Consider the following 17,112-nt stretch of genomic DNA (forward strand, 5'->3'; position numbering starts at 1 on the left):
TTTGAATTGGAAGCACTGTTAGCATCAACAATGATATATCTTTAAATGCTTTAAAATTTGTAAATTTATATTTCCTAGCTGTCCAGACTAAAGACCTAGAAAAATGATCAGCCAATAGTAATAAGTATCATTAGCACCTAGATTGTGGTCTCTTAAAATGCCATTTTCTCTTAAAAGACACTCAAAGACAACGAGGGTTGTGTCAAAAGGACCCAAGATCCAACTTAGAGAGGTCCCTTGCCAAAAACAGGACAATTTGAACATCAGTAAGGGTAACAACTGTAACAGATTGAATATATCAAATATGTTTAAATCCATGAGTTCACCATGTCACTTTAAAAATTAGCTAATTGGTCAACACTGGAGGATAATACTAGCAAACCAACTCATTATTTTGCAAAATGGTAAAAATTTATCCCAGCTTTCCTATTTAAATTGTACTGTAGAGTGGTACCATAGAGTAGATGAGAGAAGTTTCTTATTATAGAAAAGAATAAATGAAGAAGGAATGTTAGAATTAGAACATCGCCATTTTGCAATCCTTAATGGACTGCATTGATTTTCAAGGCCACTAATATCACAGAAAGAGAGACATCCAGACACTGTGTTCCTCCTAATGGGAGACCTTATCACCACCCATGAAGTAATCTCACCAAATAAATTGTCCCTGAATCTGATCAAGACTCTAAATCCAAATACCAATTTACCGAAAATACAAAGAAACAGAGTTCAGTGGGAAAAAAATAGCACAGGAATAGAATCAGCAAAATCCAGACAATGGAAAACTCTACAGCTATAGAACAAATCCTCTCCCCACCATCTTTTTTAAAATAAATAATTGCAAGAAGAGAAAGAGAGAGAGGAAGGCAAAACCAGTAGGTTAAAAGAGACAACAAATCAATCTCAATATGTGGACTTAATCTGAATACTGATTTAAACTAAAATAATTTTTAGTTATTTATAAAATAATTTTTAAAGTTATGACATTTGAGACAATCAGAAGTTTTTATCTTTTATGATATTAAAGAAATTATTATTTTCTCTTTAGGTGGTACTATGCTTATTTTTTAAAGAATCCTTATCTTTTAGTATTCATACTGAAATATTTACAAACGATTACAGATACGTAAAATAATATGTTAACTTAGAAATACTACTTTTCTCACATTTTATAAAGTAATGTTATTCAAAATCTTCAGATACATCTTTAACATCAATGTTTTCCTCATTACCATAGCTGCTTTGAGTCAATTTCCCAGAGCATGTCAGTTTCACTTCCAGCTAAGTTGTAAAGACTCTCATAAAATAAGTCAAGTCCTTTCTGAAGAGTAACTTTTAGGTGGAAAAAACTTACCTTTATTTTAGAGTTATTTGTTATCTGTGAATTTCCTGACAGCAAGAGTCACATATTCTCATCTTTTTGTTCTCCCAGAGCCTAATACAGTAGCTTACCATTGTAAGTAGCCTGTGCTCCTGTAAGTTACAGGAGGGTAGGTACTGTGTCTTATGTTCACCACTATGTACCTAGCACCTAGTACAATGTCCAGTATGTGGTGGGTATCCAATACATTTTGATGAGTAAATATTTATTAGTTTTTTTTAACTCTCATATGATATATATTTCCTCATAAAACTTCACATATATGTATACCTATATACATATATACGAGTAATTTTTCATGTTGGCTTCCCCACAGGTTTGTATATCTGTAGGGCAGGGACCAATTAATTACAAGGCTTAGTACTGTCCACAGACACCTCACACAGCATAGAACACAGCAGGAATCTGGAGCAGGGCTGTGATGCAGAGGGAGGGATGACTGATTTCTTGACTCTAAGACTATAAAAGCAAAATATAAAGAGCAAGGTCAATCATCTAAAATATTCAGGCTGAAAATCAACTTGTTGTTTGTTTCCCTAGTTTAGATTGGTTAATCACAGTCTAAAGTCACTGAATAAATGTTCATCCACTTTCTTTGTCCTGCCAAAGAAAACAGAGCCATTGTCAAACACCATCAGCCAGAGCATTTGAAAGGTCAGGCTTGAATGTGAATGTGTGGCCCTCGATTGGATCCTGGTTCAAATAAGCCAACTATTTTAAAAAACTATAAGGTGCTAACAGAAATTTAATCAACTGGATGGGTATATGATTATATTAAAGAATTACTGTCGGGGCTTCCCTGGTGGTGCAGTGGTTGCGCGTCCGCCTGCCGATGCAGGGGAACCGGGTTCGCGCCCCGGTCCGGGAGGATCCCACATGCCGCGGAGCGGCTGGGCCCGTGGGCCATGGCCGCTGAGGCTACGCGTCCAGAGCCTGCGCTCCGCAACGGGAGAGGCCACAACAGTGAGAGGCCCGCATACCGCAAAAAAAAAAAAAAAAAAAAAAAAAAAAAAAAAAAGAATTACTGTCAATTTTTAATAATAATACAGGAGTACATCATTTTATTGCGCTTCACTTTATTGCACTTCACAGATATCGTATTTTTTACAAATTGAAGGTCTGTGGCAACCCTGCATGAAGCAAGACTATTGGCACCATTTTCCAACATCATTTGCTCCCTTCATGTCTCCGTGTCACATTTTGGTAATTTGCAATATTTCAGACTTTTTCATTATTATTATATTGTTATGGTGATCTGTGATCAGTGATCTTTGATACTACTATTGTAATTGTTTTGGGGCACCACATACCATGCCCATTTAAGACAGCAACCTTAATCCATAAATGTTGTCTGTGTTCTGACAAGCAGTTCCCCATCTCTCTGCCTCTCTTCAGGCCTCCGTATTTCCTGAGACACAACGATATTGAAATTAGGCCAGTTAACAACCCTACAATGGCCTCTAAGTGTTCAAGTGAAAGGAAGAGTTATACGTCTCTCACTTTAAGTCAAAAGCCAGAAATGATTAAGCTTAGTGAGGAAGGCATGTTGAAAGCCAAGATATGCCAAAAGCTAGGCCTCTTGCACCAAACAGCCAAATTGTGAATGCAAAGGAAAAGTTCTTGAAGGAAATTAAAAGTGCTACTCCAGTGAACACACGAATGATAAGAAAGCAAAACAGCCTTACTGTGATGTGGAGAAAGTTTTAGTGTTCTGGATAGAAGATCAAACTAGTCACAACATTCCCTTAAGCCAAAATGTAATCCAGAGCAATGTCCTAACTCTCTTCAATTCTATGAAAGCTGAGAGAGGTGAAGAAGCTGCAGAAGAAAAGTTTGAAGCTAGCAGGGCTTGGTTCATGAGGTTTAAGGAAAGAAGCCGAGACTCTATAACATAAATGTGCAAGAAGCAGCAGCAACTGCTGATACAGAAGCTGCAGCAAGTTATTCAGAAGATCTAGCTATCTCAGATAATTGATGAAGGTGGCTACACTAAAGAACAGATTTTCAGTGTAGACAAAACAGCCTTCTATTGGAAGAAGATGCCATCTAGGACTCTCACAGCTACAGAGGATGTCAATGCCTGGCATCAAAGCTGCAAAGGACAGGCTGACTCTTGTTAAGGGCTAATGAAGCTGGTGACTTTAAGTTGAAGCCAGTGCTCATTTGCCATCCCCAAAATCCTAGGGCCCTTCAGAATTATGCTAAGTCTATTCTGCCTGTGTTCTATCAGTGAAACAACAAAGCCTGGATGACAGCACATATGTTGACAACATGGTTTACTGCATATTTTAAGCCCACTGTTGAGATCTACTGCTCAGAAAAAAAGATTCCTTTCAAAATATTACTGCTCATTGACAATGCCCCTGGTCACCTGAGAGCTCTGATGGAGATGTACGATGAGATTCATGTTGTTTTCATGCCTGCTAACACAACATCCATTCTGCAGCCCATGGATCAAGGAGTCATTTTGACTTTCAAGTCTTATTATTTAAGAAATACATTTCATAAGGCTGTAGCTGCCTTAGATAGTGAATCCTCTGATGGGTAGGAGCAAAGTAAATAGAAAACCTTCTGGAAAGGATTCACCATTCTAGATGCCATTAAGAACATTCTTGATTCTTGGGTAGAGGTCAAAATATCAACATTAACAGGAGTTGGGAGGAAGATGATTCCAACCCTCATGGATGATTTTGAGGGGTTCAAGACTTCAGAGGAGGAAGTAACTGCAGATGTGGTGGAAACAGCAAGAGAACTAGAATTAGAAGTGGATCCTGAAGATGGGACTGAATTGCTGCAATCTCACCATGAAACTTGAACAGATGAAGAGTTGCTTCTTATGGATGAGCAAAGAAAGTGGTTTCTTGAGATGGAATCTACTCCTGGTGAAGATGCTATGAAGATTGCTGAAATGACAACAAAGGATTTAGAATATTACATGAACTTAGTTGATAAAGCAGTGGCAGGGCTTGAGAGGACTGACTCCAATTTTGAATGAAGTTCTACTGTGTGTAAAATGCTATCAAACAGCATTGCAGGCTACAGAGAAATCATTCGTGGAAAGAAGAGTAAACGGATGTGGCAAACCTCATTGTTGTCTTATTTTAAGAAACTGCAACAGCCAGCCCAGCCTTCAGCAGCCACCATCCTGATCCATCAGTAGGCATGAGCATCAAGGCAAGATCCTCCACCAGCAAAAAGATTATGACTTGCTAAAGGCTCAGATGATGGTTAGCATTTTTTAGCAATAAAGTATTTTTTAATTAAGGTATGTACATTTTTAGATATAATGCTATTGCACACTTACTACATTACAGTATAGTATAAACATAGTTTTTATATGTACTGAGAAACCAGCAAATTTGTGCAACTTGCTTTATTGCAATATTCACTTTATTGTGGTGGTCTGGAATTGAACCTGCAATATCTCCAAGGTATGCCTGTATTGTGATACGGTGAGTATGTCACTTTTTTAAAAAAAGGGCCCTTAATCTTAAGTGATACATACTTAATTATATGATGTCTGGGATCTGGAGAATGGGTAGACCCATAAATGAAACAAGATAGGTTGTTTGTTCATTGTTGGAGCCAGGTCATGGGGTACTTCAAGTCTCTCTACTTTGGTATATGCTTAAAATGTTCCATAAATTAAAAATTTATTAAAGTTTGCTTAAAATCATAAAAAATGAAAAGAAAGGAACATCAAGTCTCATTGGTCTGTGCTTGCTGCAGATTCCTCACCAGTTGATTATTACTTCCTCTGATACCGTCATTATTTATGGCTGGGAGGATTTCTTAACCATGGATTTCCAGGGTTCCTATGAATGGGCTTCAGAGGATTATGTGTGAGGGTGCATTTTTCTTGGGAGAGGGTCCATAACTTTCATCAGATTCTCAGGGGAGCTTGTGACTCAGAAAATATTAGAATCATGAGAACCACACTGCATAAGTTTAGGAGAAAAAGGAAAGGAGGGAGGGAGGGAAAGAGAAAGGGAAAGAAGGATGAACTAGAGAAAAGACCCTGTTTCTGTATGTCTTACTGGCTCATGAGAATGACCCACTATGTAAATGTGAATTGACTTGGGTGCCTACCTGAAGGACAAAGTAAGACAAAAAGAACTAAGAGGGTTAAATACACATTAAAACATTGAAATTGCAAGGCACATCGTGAGAAAGAAAGCACTGTTATAAGCCTTGACAAATGAATGAATTACAACTGAGTAGCAGACCAGATTCTCACTTACAGTTAATGGACAAATTAAAAGGCAGGGGTGGGGCTGAGTCTTACATAATGGTCCCAGATCCTTGAAGCAGACACAGAGGCTGCAGGCGAGGGGGAAGCAGCAGGCAGTGGAGCCCACCTTGAGCCCTCTCCCTGACCCCTCGCTGCGGCTCCACTCTGAACCTGCAGGGTCGTAGTACTGCCAGACTCAGCTCAGCCTCCTTTCCTGCAATCAGTCTCAGACTCTTTCACCTCCAAAGCCCCTTTCATCTTTTTTTCTTTTAATTAATTAATTAATTATTTTTTGGCTGCGTTGGGTCTTCGTTACTGCGCGCGGGCTTTGTCTAGTTGTGGCGAGCGGGGGCTACTCTCCGTTGTGGTGCACGGGCTTCTCATTGCGGTGGCTTCTCTTGTTGTGGAGCACGGGCTCTAGGTGCGCGGGCTTCAGTAGTTGTGGCACGCGGGCTCAGTAGTTTTGGCTCGCGGGCTCTAGAGCGCAGGCTCAGTAGTTGTGGCACACGGGCTTAGTTGCTCGGCAGCATGTGGGATCTTCCCGGACCAGGGCTCGAACCGTGTCCCCTGCACTGGCAGGCAGGTTCTTAACCACCTCGCCACCAGGGAAGTACCCCCCTTTCATCTTTTATCCAATGTTTTCCGATAACACCCTCCTACCCCACCCACCCAACAACAACAACAACAACAACAAGTATTTATTGAGTTCTGATACACAATCATTTTTAAATCAACAAATACAGAAGTGACTTCCAGGGTTTCTAATCAACAAACTGAGTCACCACAATTAGTACTGGGAACAAATATTTACTGAGCACTTACTGTATACCTAGCATTGTGCTTTACACATCTTACCTCACTTAATCCGCACAACAGTCCTAAATCAAGGCTAAATAAGACCTCACAAGAGTTAAGTGAGATAGGAGGAACGTCAACTCAAGTCTGTCTGTGTTAACATTATATACTACAGTGCATTAACATCATACACTAACATTGCCAAAAGCAAAGAACCTGGTCATTTTAGAGAGCTCTGGTCACCTAATCATGGATTAATGTCCACAGTGAAAACAGCTCAAGATCGTCATATTCTTACCTTCTTAAATCCTTGTACTTCACACTGCCTTTACTGACCAGAATTCCAATGCTTCTCCATCTCCTTATTTACTTCCAACTCCCTCTTCATCCAGAAAGCCCATGAATTCTGACCCCCTGTAGAGCCCATCACTGAATCTGACCCACAGATCCCCAACTCTCTAATGCTCTCAATTTGACTTCCTCAATGAATGCAGACAACCTATAGCAAGAAAAAGGGGTTCCATGAGGATGTATGCAGCTGTTCTAGACCTCCTCTCAGTGGCTGTGAGCTCCTGAACACCCATGAGCTTCCTATTCTGACTCTTCAGCAGCCTGCTAGGGGCCTAAAATTCCAAAGTGGCTCTGGTTTCTCAGTGACTTTTTTATTGAACCCCACTTGGAGTCACTCCTGTTCCATACAACTTACTAGCTAGCACATCGTGGTTGGCAGAAAAATGGCCCCCAAAGGACTTGCACATCTTAATCCCTGGAACCTATGAATACGATACCTTACACGGCAATGGGGAATTAAGGTTGCAGATGGAAACAGGGATGCTAATCAGTGGACCTTAAAATAAGGACATTATCTGGATTATCCAGTGGGATCAATGTAATCACAAGTATCCCTAAAAGTGGAAGAATGAGGCAGAAGAGTGCAGCTGGACAACGAGGTTTGATGACAAAAGCAGGGTCTGAGAGATGCTGCATTGCCGGTTTTGACTGTGGAGGAAGGGAACTGTGAGCCAAGGAATGCAGGCAGCCTCACGAAGCTGAAGAAGTTAAGGAAACAGATTCTCCCCCAGAAGCTCCAGAAAGAAACAGCCCCGTCCAACACGTTGATTTTAGCGCAATGAGACTTGTGCTGAACTTCTGAACTACAGAACTGTAAGATAATCAATTTGTGTTGCTTTAAGCCAGTAAATGTGTGGTCATTTGTTAGGGCAGCAATAGACGCTAATACATACATTAGTGGCTTTCTAACTAGCAAAACCAGAGTAAACGTGTTACTGCCTTACAGGAAACAACCAACCTCTCCATTATCTCAGATTTGCTGCTGTTACCTAGCAGCAGATTTAGAACACATTGCTTTTCTGTGTCCTGATAACCGCTGTGGCAGGCTTAACTGAGAGCCCTGTCTACCCTGCCAAGGCAAACCATGAGCTAAGACAATTATCTACAGGTTCAGAAGGAAGTAAATTTGCAAACTGAATTGTCCCCCCAGCCTGCCTCAATTCTCTGCTTGGCAGGAAAGTCCACACCTCTCCTACTGAAGCTCCCCAGTAGAGCTGGTGATGCCAGATAAAGAGAATGCTCACATGTTGCCCAATTCCCACACAGGAAAGGAACACCTAGTGTGTGGAGAGGGGCTGGAAGCCTATGGATTGTACATTGCAAGGCAGTAAGAGGAGAAGCTGCTATGGTTGATACTTTTGCTCAGTAACATTCAGCAAATACATACTGACTGCTTCCCATGAACTGACCATGACCCTCAGAAAAGTTATCCGCTCTCTACAGAGCCATTCATTCGCTCAGCAAATATTTACGGAGCACAAATCCGTGCCAGGGCCGCTGAGCACTAGCACCCGAGAGTTTCTCAGGGCTACTTTAAAACATAAAGTGTGACTCTCTTCCCATCCGCCAAGCTTCCCAGTTATCAGCCATTCACCAGGATTTGTTATTCTGAAGATTTCTTCAAAATTTCCCGTTCTGAGCCGGCCGGATTCACACAAAAGCCTTGGTAATTGCCCAATTCACTTGCTCCCCTCTCCGCCACTTGCACCCTCTCTGAACCTGCCTGCGGTTCCCAGCACCACTTGGCTCAAGTGCTGCTGGTTTCAACCTCTCCAGCCTTCTCTTCCAAAAATTCTTTCTGCTCAGCTCTGAAAGTGCTGATCGGGAGAATTTTGAAGCTACAAGTTGTCCCTAGTTCCAGTCCAAACTAGGAGCTCTCCCTCAGGCTTTATGATCTTCTTCCACTCTTACTATCCCTTTTAAGAGCTCACCGACTCCTAAAATTGCAATAACCACCTCCGGAGATCTCATCAAAATTCAATAATGCAGGCCTTCATTAACTCATCCTAAACTCCACCAACAGCCGCCTAGCTGGCCTCCTTCATTCCAGCTCTTCCCACTCTAATACATCCTTTGTACACCTTGCCACACGTATCTTCCCAAACATGTTTAAGCGCTCATTTTTCATCAGTCACCGGTCTAGGTGTCAGAGACACAAGCCACGGTAATGTAGAGGGATTAAGGACACTTCTTTAGAGACGGCCAGCTCTGCCACTTCTTAGAAGTTACTTAACCACTCTACATCTTGGTTTCCTCATTTGGAAAATAAGCATAATAAGGGCATGTAAGTTTCAGGGTCATTGAGAGAATTAAAGGAGACAATGCACGGAAAGCACTTGGCAGCGTACCTGGCACATGGCAAGGACTCAATACAAGTTAACTTACATAACCAACAACATGAAAGGGAGCTGGCAGGTTAGCAGCAGAGATGAACATGTAGATTCCACAAGTAAGGGATGGAAGAAGTTATAGCACGTGGTGGTAGTTGTGAGCAAAAGAGACTGAGTGTTAAATTCTGATGGTGACGTCGAGCCAGACGTTAAAGATTCAAATGGTATATTCTAGGTGGAGAGGAGGGGAAAAGTTTTCCAGTTAGAATACCTGAGCGAAGGCACAGCAGCAGAGAAAGGAGAGCTTTTGTGTAATAAAGCAATGGCCATCTGAGGCTCTGGGCTGATACTGACAAGACCAGGAACTCCTTAAAGAGAAGTACATTGACTTTGGACACAAGAGAGTCGTTCATTCACTCAGCAACTGAGCACAGATTTTATACCAGGTACTGTGCAGATGACAAGATTTTCAAACCGGTCCCTCATGAAGCTTCTATTTGAAAAGATAGTAAACAAGAAATAAAAACAAGAGCACTCCAGATAAGTTATATATGCTATTAAGAAAAGAAAGCAGAATCATATGAAAGAGATTAACTGTGAGTCGAGGCCAAGGAAAGCCACCCTGAGGAGGGGGCATCTGAGTTGAGTCATGAGAAGGCCCAGGTAGAAGAATGTCCACAGGAATGACAAGAACAACACTCTTGAGGCGTGAAGGAGCTGGTCATATTGAAGGAACAGAAAGATAGCCAGTGCAGGGGCACGTAGTGAGAGAGTGGAGGAGAGGTCATCAGGTAGGGTGGGCAAGGCCCTGGTCACAATGAAGCTTGGTAGGCCACAATAGGGAGTTTGGATTTTATTCTAAAGTGCACTGGGAAGCCACTGAAGGGTTTCCAGATACGATATGACATCTGATTTGTGTTTTTATTTTTTTTTGCGGTACGCGGGCCTCTCACTGTCGTGGCCTCTCCCGTTGAGGAGCACAGGCTCCGGACGCGCAGCCTTAGCGGCCATGGCTCACGGGCCCAGCCGCTCCGCGGCACATGGGATCCTCCCGGACCGGGGCACGAACCCGTGTCCCCTGCATCGGCAGGCGGACTCTCAACCACTGCGCCACCAGGGAAGCCCTGATTTGTGTTTTTAAAAAGCTCTCTCTGGGGGATTTCCCTGGTGGCGCAGTGGTTAAGAATCTACCTGCCAGTGCAGGGGACGTGGGTCCGACCCCTGGTCCGGGAAGATCCCACATGCCGCAGAGCAACTAAGCCCATGTGCCACAACCACTGAGCCTGAGCTCTAGAGCCCGCGAACCCCAACTACTGAGCCCACGCACCTAGAGCCCGTGCTCCACAACAAGAGAAGCCACCCCAATGAGAAGCCCACGCACTGAAAGGAAGAGCAGTCCCTGCTCAATGCAACTAGAGAAAGCCCGCGGGCAGCAACGAAGACCCAACACAGCCAAAAATTAATTAATTAATTTAAAAAAAAAAAAAAAAAAGCTCTCTCTGGGACTTCCCTGGTGGTGCAATGGTTAAGAATCTGCCTGCCAATGCAGGGGACACGGGTTCAACCCCTGGTCCGAGAAGATCCCACATGCCGTGAAGCAACAAAGCCCTTGTGCCACAACTAATGAGTCTGCACTCTAGAGTCCGTGAGCCACAACTACTGAAGCCTGTGTGCTCTAGGGCTTGCATGCCACAACTACTGAGCCCACATGCTGTAACTACTGAAGCCCGTGCACCTAGAGCCCATGCTCCGCAACAAGAGAAGCCACCACAATGAGAAGCCCATGCACTGCAACAAAGAGTAGCCCCCGCTTGCCGCAAGTAGAGAAAGCCTGCACGCAGCAACGAAGACCCAACGCAGCCAAAAAACAAAAACAAAACTCTCCCTGGCTGCCATGGGGCAAGTGGACTGTAGAAGGAAGAGCAGAAGGAAACTGTTAGGAGCCAGCACAGTAGTCCAAACCAGAGAAAACAGCCTAGACTTAGGTTATTTAGATGTGATGCCTGGAATCTCAGTTTACAACAAGTTACACAGTCTGCTCACTTTGCAATGCCCGCTCCCTTCCACACAGCTCAGTTGGCACATAGGAGGCTTAGCTGGTAATTTTCAATCGATTGACTGTGTCTCCCCCAAGTCACCCCCATTTCCTTTCCTCCTTCTACCCTTGTTTCTTTTCCACCCTATATCTCAAGTACCCATTTGCCCATCACCTGACTCAGCCTTTACGAGGTCCTGCAGTTCCCACGCTATTCTTTGCTCTCTCGTCACCCCACTGCCTACAAAAGTTTCATGAACTAGATATAAAAGAGATAATTATTTTCTGTCCTATCCCAGAAGCACTCAGGAATTATCATTTTCACAGAGCACTAACAGAAGCCTGGGGGTTATTATGATCTTGACAATACAACTGGAACACATTCTGCATGTTAAGGAAACTGTCTCCTCACATTCGTTCCAGCCTGTTCTCCCCGCTGCAGCCAGAGAAATCTTTCAGGAGGAGAATGTAATCATGATCTCATTAGCTCTCATTCTCTCTCTGGCTCCTCTCTTTTTCTCTTTCTCTCTGTATGTTATGACCCCAGAGTACATCTCACACCATTTCCCTCATTGCTCCCTATGGCTCCATCCACAATGGCCTTCTTTCAGGTCTTCTAACCAGATGTGCCCCCTCTGCTGTTCTTTGTCTCCAAAGCCCTTTGATCTCCCTCTTCCCTCAGTTGACACTTATTCTTTAGATCTTTGCCCAAATTTTCTTCCTTAGCAAAATATGTGATCTGAGACCAAAGCTGGAACCATTGTGATATACACTCACAGCACTGCATATCTTCCTTTCTAAGCACACATCACAGTTTATAAATAATACATTTATTTGTGTGACTGATTAAAATGGTTATTCACACACACACATACACACACGCACACACACACACACACACACACACACTCAATGGGATCATCTAGTAGTAAACTATTACCAGGAAGAAGAGGAGTGAGTCAGTGATACCCATTTTGCTACAAACTCAAGTTTTCTCTGCCTCTTTACAGAAACCATCCTGACGTCAACATGGCCCTTGTTTCAAGACCTGTCATCCTTCTGAGAAGGTCCATCATTCTCTTCACAGCCCTCCACTTCAGACTTGACCTCCCTTCAACACCTCTTTCCAGAGCAGTAACCACATCGTCACGTGATGGGTACAGGAAAGGGGGGAGTGAGAATTCAATGAGCTCCCACTCCTATACTGGTTGCCACACAATAAACATCATTTTACAGAGCTCTTTCACAAACAGCACCTCATTTCGTCCTCAAAATCACCCTGTGAGGTAAGCAAAGCCGATATTATCATTCCCATTTTGCTAGATGGGGAAACTGTGGTTCAAAGAGGCAAGTGACTTACTCAAGGTCACAAAGCCTGTGAGAGGTAGACGTAGGATTTGAACCTACAGTCTCTGACCCCTAGTCCAATGCTTTACCTTACATTAGCCACCCCAACAGTTGGGTTATCAGCTACTTAAACCTAGTTTCCTCATTCCTTTAACTAAACACCTGTCCCTGACCCCTTAACACTTCCCCAGCGCATTTCCACTTCCCTATCCAGAACTTGACAGCTGACTGTGCAACGGGATGGAGGGAGTCATAAAGCTGACCACACTGACAAGGTTTAGGGTTTGGTCTCAGCCTCAAGTCTTTCCAGCTCTTCCTCTGAGCTCGTGAGGAACCAGAAACCCCCAGAAATAAAAACACAAAGAGGAGACATGCCTCACCAGAGCAAGGTCCCTGGCTACCCTTTCTCCCACGTTCCAGCAGGACACGGCAAGGCCAGAAGCCAGCCTCTTTCCCAGCAAGGAGGATACGAGGAGAACAGAGGTCACCGGCGGCGGGCCGTCAGGGCTCCTCAGCCGGCCACGCAAAGGATGCGGCTCCCCCTTTTGGCCCAAGGTCACCCATTCGCAGCCCGGGCCCGATCCCCGACCGCCCGGAGCGCCCCCTGGTGTCCCGAGCTGGCCTCCCCTCGCCCTCAGGGAGTGGCCTGCGGAGCCCCGACTCCGGGGCAGAGAAAGGAGGGTGGGCAGAGGATGAGAAGGCTGAGCCCCGGGGAGGGGCGGGAGGCGGGGCCCTACCTGATAGCTGAGGACGCCGTCCGGCTCGTTACTCCCCGCCCGCATGGCGGAGCCCAACTAGGTCTCGCCCGTGGGCTCCAGGCCGAACGTCAGCAGTCCACGCACTCTGGTCGGGTTTGAGGAGATCGCCCGAGCGGCGACCCCTATCCTGGAGCCAACAGTCAACCATCAACCGCCGCTGCCTTCTCCATAGCCGCCGGCCCGCGAGGCCTCGCCGCAGCCAATCAACGCGCGGCCTGTGCGGCCAATCAGGGCGCGGAGCACCGGAGGACGCTGTCCGGCGGTACCCTGGACTACCAGGAGGAGGAGGAGGGAGCCGGGAGAGCCAACCGCTCCGGGGCCCGGTTGCCATGGAAACCGCCTCCCTCCTCTCAGGGGCCTCTGGGTTTGAAGGTCTTTACGACTGCTTGCTAGAGATTGAAAATTTCGTGCTTCTATTTGTGGATGCACCTGACCCTTGAAAACTGAGAAAGTGTCGGGTTTTGTCTAGCGTGATTTTGTTCCTTGGGTGTTGATTTTTAAATTCTGGGGAACCATCCCTTGGGGTTGCAGAAGGAAGGAACTGAGGGTGAGGGGGAAGGGCCTTCTAAAATTACTTGTTAATCCTCGAGCTAGTGACCAGCTTAAAGAGTATTAACGAGAAGTAGGCAGGCAGTGATCCGATCCCCTCCAGGGACTCACTGCAGTTTAGGTCTTCTCCCTGGGTCTCAGGTTGGCAGTACAAGCACAGAGTTGAGCTAAGGATGATTGTTGAAATAATTCCACAGAAATGCTTCCAGCTTTTCCAAGAAATGATCTAAGGCAAATTATTTAACAACAGAAGAACTACTGATCTAAGGCAAGGTTAGAAACCCATGAGTAACACATTCAGTTTGATTTGAGTTTAAAAGAAAAGAGAGGCTGGCCATAATCCAGCCAATCCTCTGTCCCCAAGAGGAGGAAAGGGGTTTTTGCTTTATGTCCACTATCAGACTGTAGGTGAGTCCACATTATTATAGGAAAAAGACCAGTTGCAAATCATCCTCAGCCTCCAAAGAAGCTACACTTGGGGAAAATAGTATGGTTTGTGCATGTTAAAGTTTCAACCCCTGCATACCACTCCTTGTGTTGGCCCTAAAATCTGAAACAAGGTTGTGCTTCAGTGTCCCTGAGGCAGAACCATGTTTCTGGTCTCTGGTTTAAGGCGTTGGTCCTGTTTCTTAGTGTTCATTACCACAGTCTCTTCCCTAATTCATCACTTCACTAATCCTGTCCCTTGAATCTGGAATTCACCCCCATTTTTGCCCATTGAAATCTTAATCATCCTTCAAAGTTAGTCTCAAAGGCTACCTCTTCCAAGAAACCTCAACTCTCCCCAACACCCCTAGGAGATGTTATCACTCCCTCCTCTGAATCTTCATAGCACCTCATAACTTTCTTATAGCAGTTACCATGCTGTGGTTAAGTACTTTCATTAAATGTTGACTTTAGCTTACTATAATATTGTAAGTTTTTGAAGGCAAAATTATTTTTCTTATGCCCTTCTGTATACTCCACAGAGCCTCAAAAGAATGCTGGGCACATAGAACATAGCTATAAATATGTAAGTTATACAAGTTGTATAAATATATATACATAATTTATAAATACATAAGTGAATATATGTGCTTTTAATTCAGTCTAACCAAAAACATATTGAACACCTACTAAGTACAAGCCCAAATGGCACTGAAGATGCAGAAAAATCTAAAATAAAATACAGGGAGTTCCCTGGTGGCACAGTGGTTGGGAGTCCGCCTGCCAATGCAGGGGACACTGGTTCGAGCCCTGATCCGGGAGGATCCCACATACCGCAGAGCAACTAGGCCCGTGAGCCACAAGTACTGAGCCTGTGCTCTGGAGACCACGGGCCACAACTACTGAGCCCAAGTGCCACAACTACTGAAGCCCACATGCCTAGAGCCCGTGCTCCGAAGCAAGAGAGGCCACCACAATGAGAGGCCTGTGCACCGCAGCGAAGAGTGGCCCCTGCTCATCGCACCTAGAGAAAGCCCGCGCGCATCAGCGAAGACCCAACGCAGCCAAAAATAAATAAATAAAAATTAATTAATTAATTAAAAAATAAAATAAAATACATATCTCCAAAGGGCTTACAGTCTAATCAGGGAAATAGGATATATGTTAATATGATGACAAGATAATAGAACATAAAACAAGAGCCATATGAGTAATATAGACAACAAAGTTTATAAAAATTCAGAAGAGAAAATGATCTTTATGACTTGGGACACTTTAGGAACATGACACAGAGGACATGGGTTTGGGCTAAATCTGAAAACGGTCGAGCCAAGGTAAGGAGAGCAAGCATCTCAATTCTTGGGCAAAGATTTAACAATAGGAATGCACATGACCCATTCAGGATAGCCACAACTTGGACCAAAGCAGAAAGTTATAGAGAAGAGCAGTAGGAAGTAAAAATGGTGGTGAAGAAAAAACTATGGCCAAATTATAGAGAGCCAGCTAATTAGTTCATACTTTTTTTTTCTCTCATGTGATAGAAAGTAGGACGCTGCTGAAAATTTTAAAGGACACTTCCATGCACCAGGCCCAGGGTTTAAATTCACTGTGTCATTTAATATTCCTAACTCTCCATTATTTCTCCATTTCACTGGTAAGAAAACTGAAGCTGAGAAGTTTAGCAGCTTTCTCAAGGTTAAGCAGTCATTAAGCTGGGATTTGATCATTTATTAATTCAGAACATATTTACTGAGAATCTATGTATTCAGCATTGAGTGTTAGGGAAACAGCAATAAAACAAACAGGGTCTTGACCTCTTGAGCCTTACAGTCTAGTGGGGAGACAGCAAACAAGTAAAAAAAACAAGACAATTACAGGTTATAAGAGCTGCTGTGAAGTAAATTGCAAAGTTATGTGAAAGAGTAATGGGCATTTATACTCAAACATTACACTGAGAGAGGTGCCATCACCACACCATGATAGAATATGTTCTGTTGGTATTGGCAGTAAAGTCCATGGTTAATTAATGAAATGTTTTTCTTAGAGTTCTGCTGAGCTAGTGACTTCTGAGTGAGTCCATGCTTTCACTGAGGCTTGGCCTAATCTCTCTGTATATGTTACAGAGCTAGATGTTGATAGGTTAATGGTCATTCTTTCTTAAGAACTGTCTCCTGGTCTTCAATTTGATGAGTGTACTTGTATATTATATCCTAAATGATGAATGTAAGTTCCTCAAGCACTACTGCATGTTCATGGTGACTCTTCCTGGCAAAAACACATGTCCTTCACAGTGACAGCCACGGCATGCTTTCCAGTGGGTCCTGCCTGGGTAGGAGTGGAGCATATTCAAGATGAGAGCCAGATGGGAAGAGTGGTACCCAAGCAGCACTGCATTCTGGGCCTGCTCTGCCTCAAGAATTATCTATTTTTCCAATTTTTATATAACAAATAATAAGGACCCCTCTCTGAAGTGTTTTCCTGGGTCTTCTGAATTTAAACCTGTTGTCTGTTGCTTACGATATGTTCAGTTTTTTTCTTAAAATAGTCTTTTAATTAAGTATTTATCTATTAATAGAGATGAATAAACTGGAGATTCAAATAGAAGACCTCAGGTCTTCCAAAAGTATGAGTTCTTTTTTTTTTTTAAAAATAAATTTATTTTTATTTAAAAAAAAAAAAGAGTAATGGGCAGGGGGGTGGGGAGAGCTACATTAGATGGGGTGGTCAGGGGGTCTTCTCTGAGGAGGTGAGGAGAGTCTCATCTGATGAGATGAGTCAAGGATGAATCTGTCTGATTCTAGAGTTCTTGGCCACAATGCAACACTGTCCTATATAAATGGTACCATTGCTGAAATCTGCCACTGGGGGCAGGATGGTTTAGAGGGGGAAACGTGAGGCAGGGGGTCATT

General features: G+C 43.7%; 1 protein-coding gene across 1 annotated transcript in view; it reads right to left on the reverse strand.

Annotated features, from left to right (window-relative positions):
* SLC4A8 (solute carrier family 4 member 8) overlaps window positions 1-13,289 on the reverse strand; it is a 70,584-nt gene extending 57,295 nt beyond the window's left edge. The window contains exon 1 of the mRNA XM_024122887.3: window positions 13,208-13,289. Coding sequence (XP_023978655.1) covers window positions 13,208-13,252 — 45 coding nt within the window. The 5' untranslated portion in view covers window positions 13,253-13,289. The remainder of the gene's footprint in view (window positions 1-13,207) is intronic.
* Window positions 13,290-17,112: the final 3,823 nt, after the last annotated feature.

Source organism: Physeter macrocephalus, chromosome 6 (genome assembly GCF_002837175.3).
Source record: "Physeter macrocephalus isolate SW-GA chromosome 6, ASM283717v5, whole genome shotgun sequence".
Lineage (NCBI taxonomy): Eukaryota > Metazoa > Chordata > Mammalia > Artiodactyla > Physeteridae > Physeter > Physeter macrocephalus.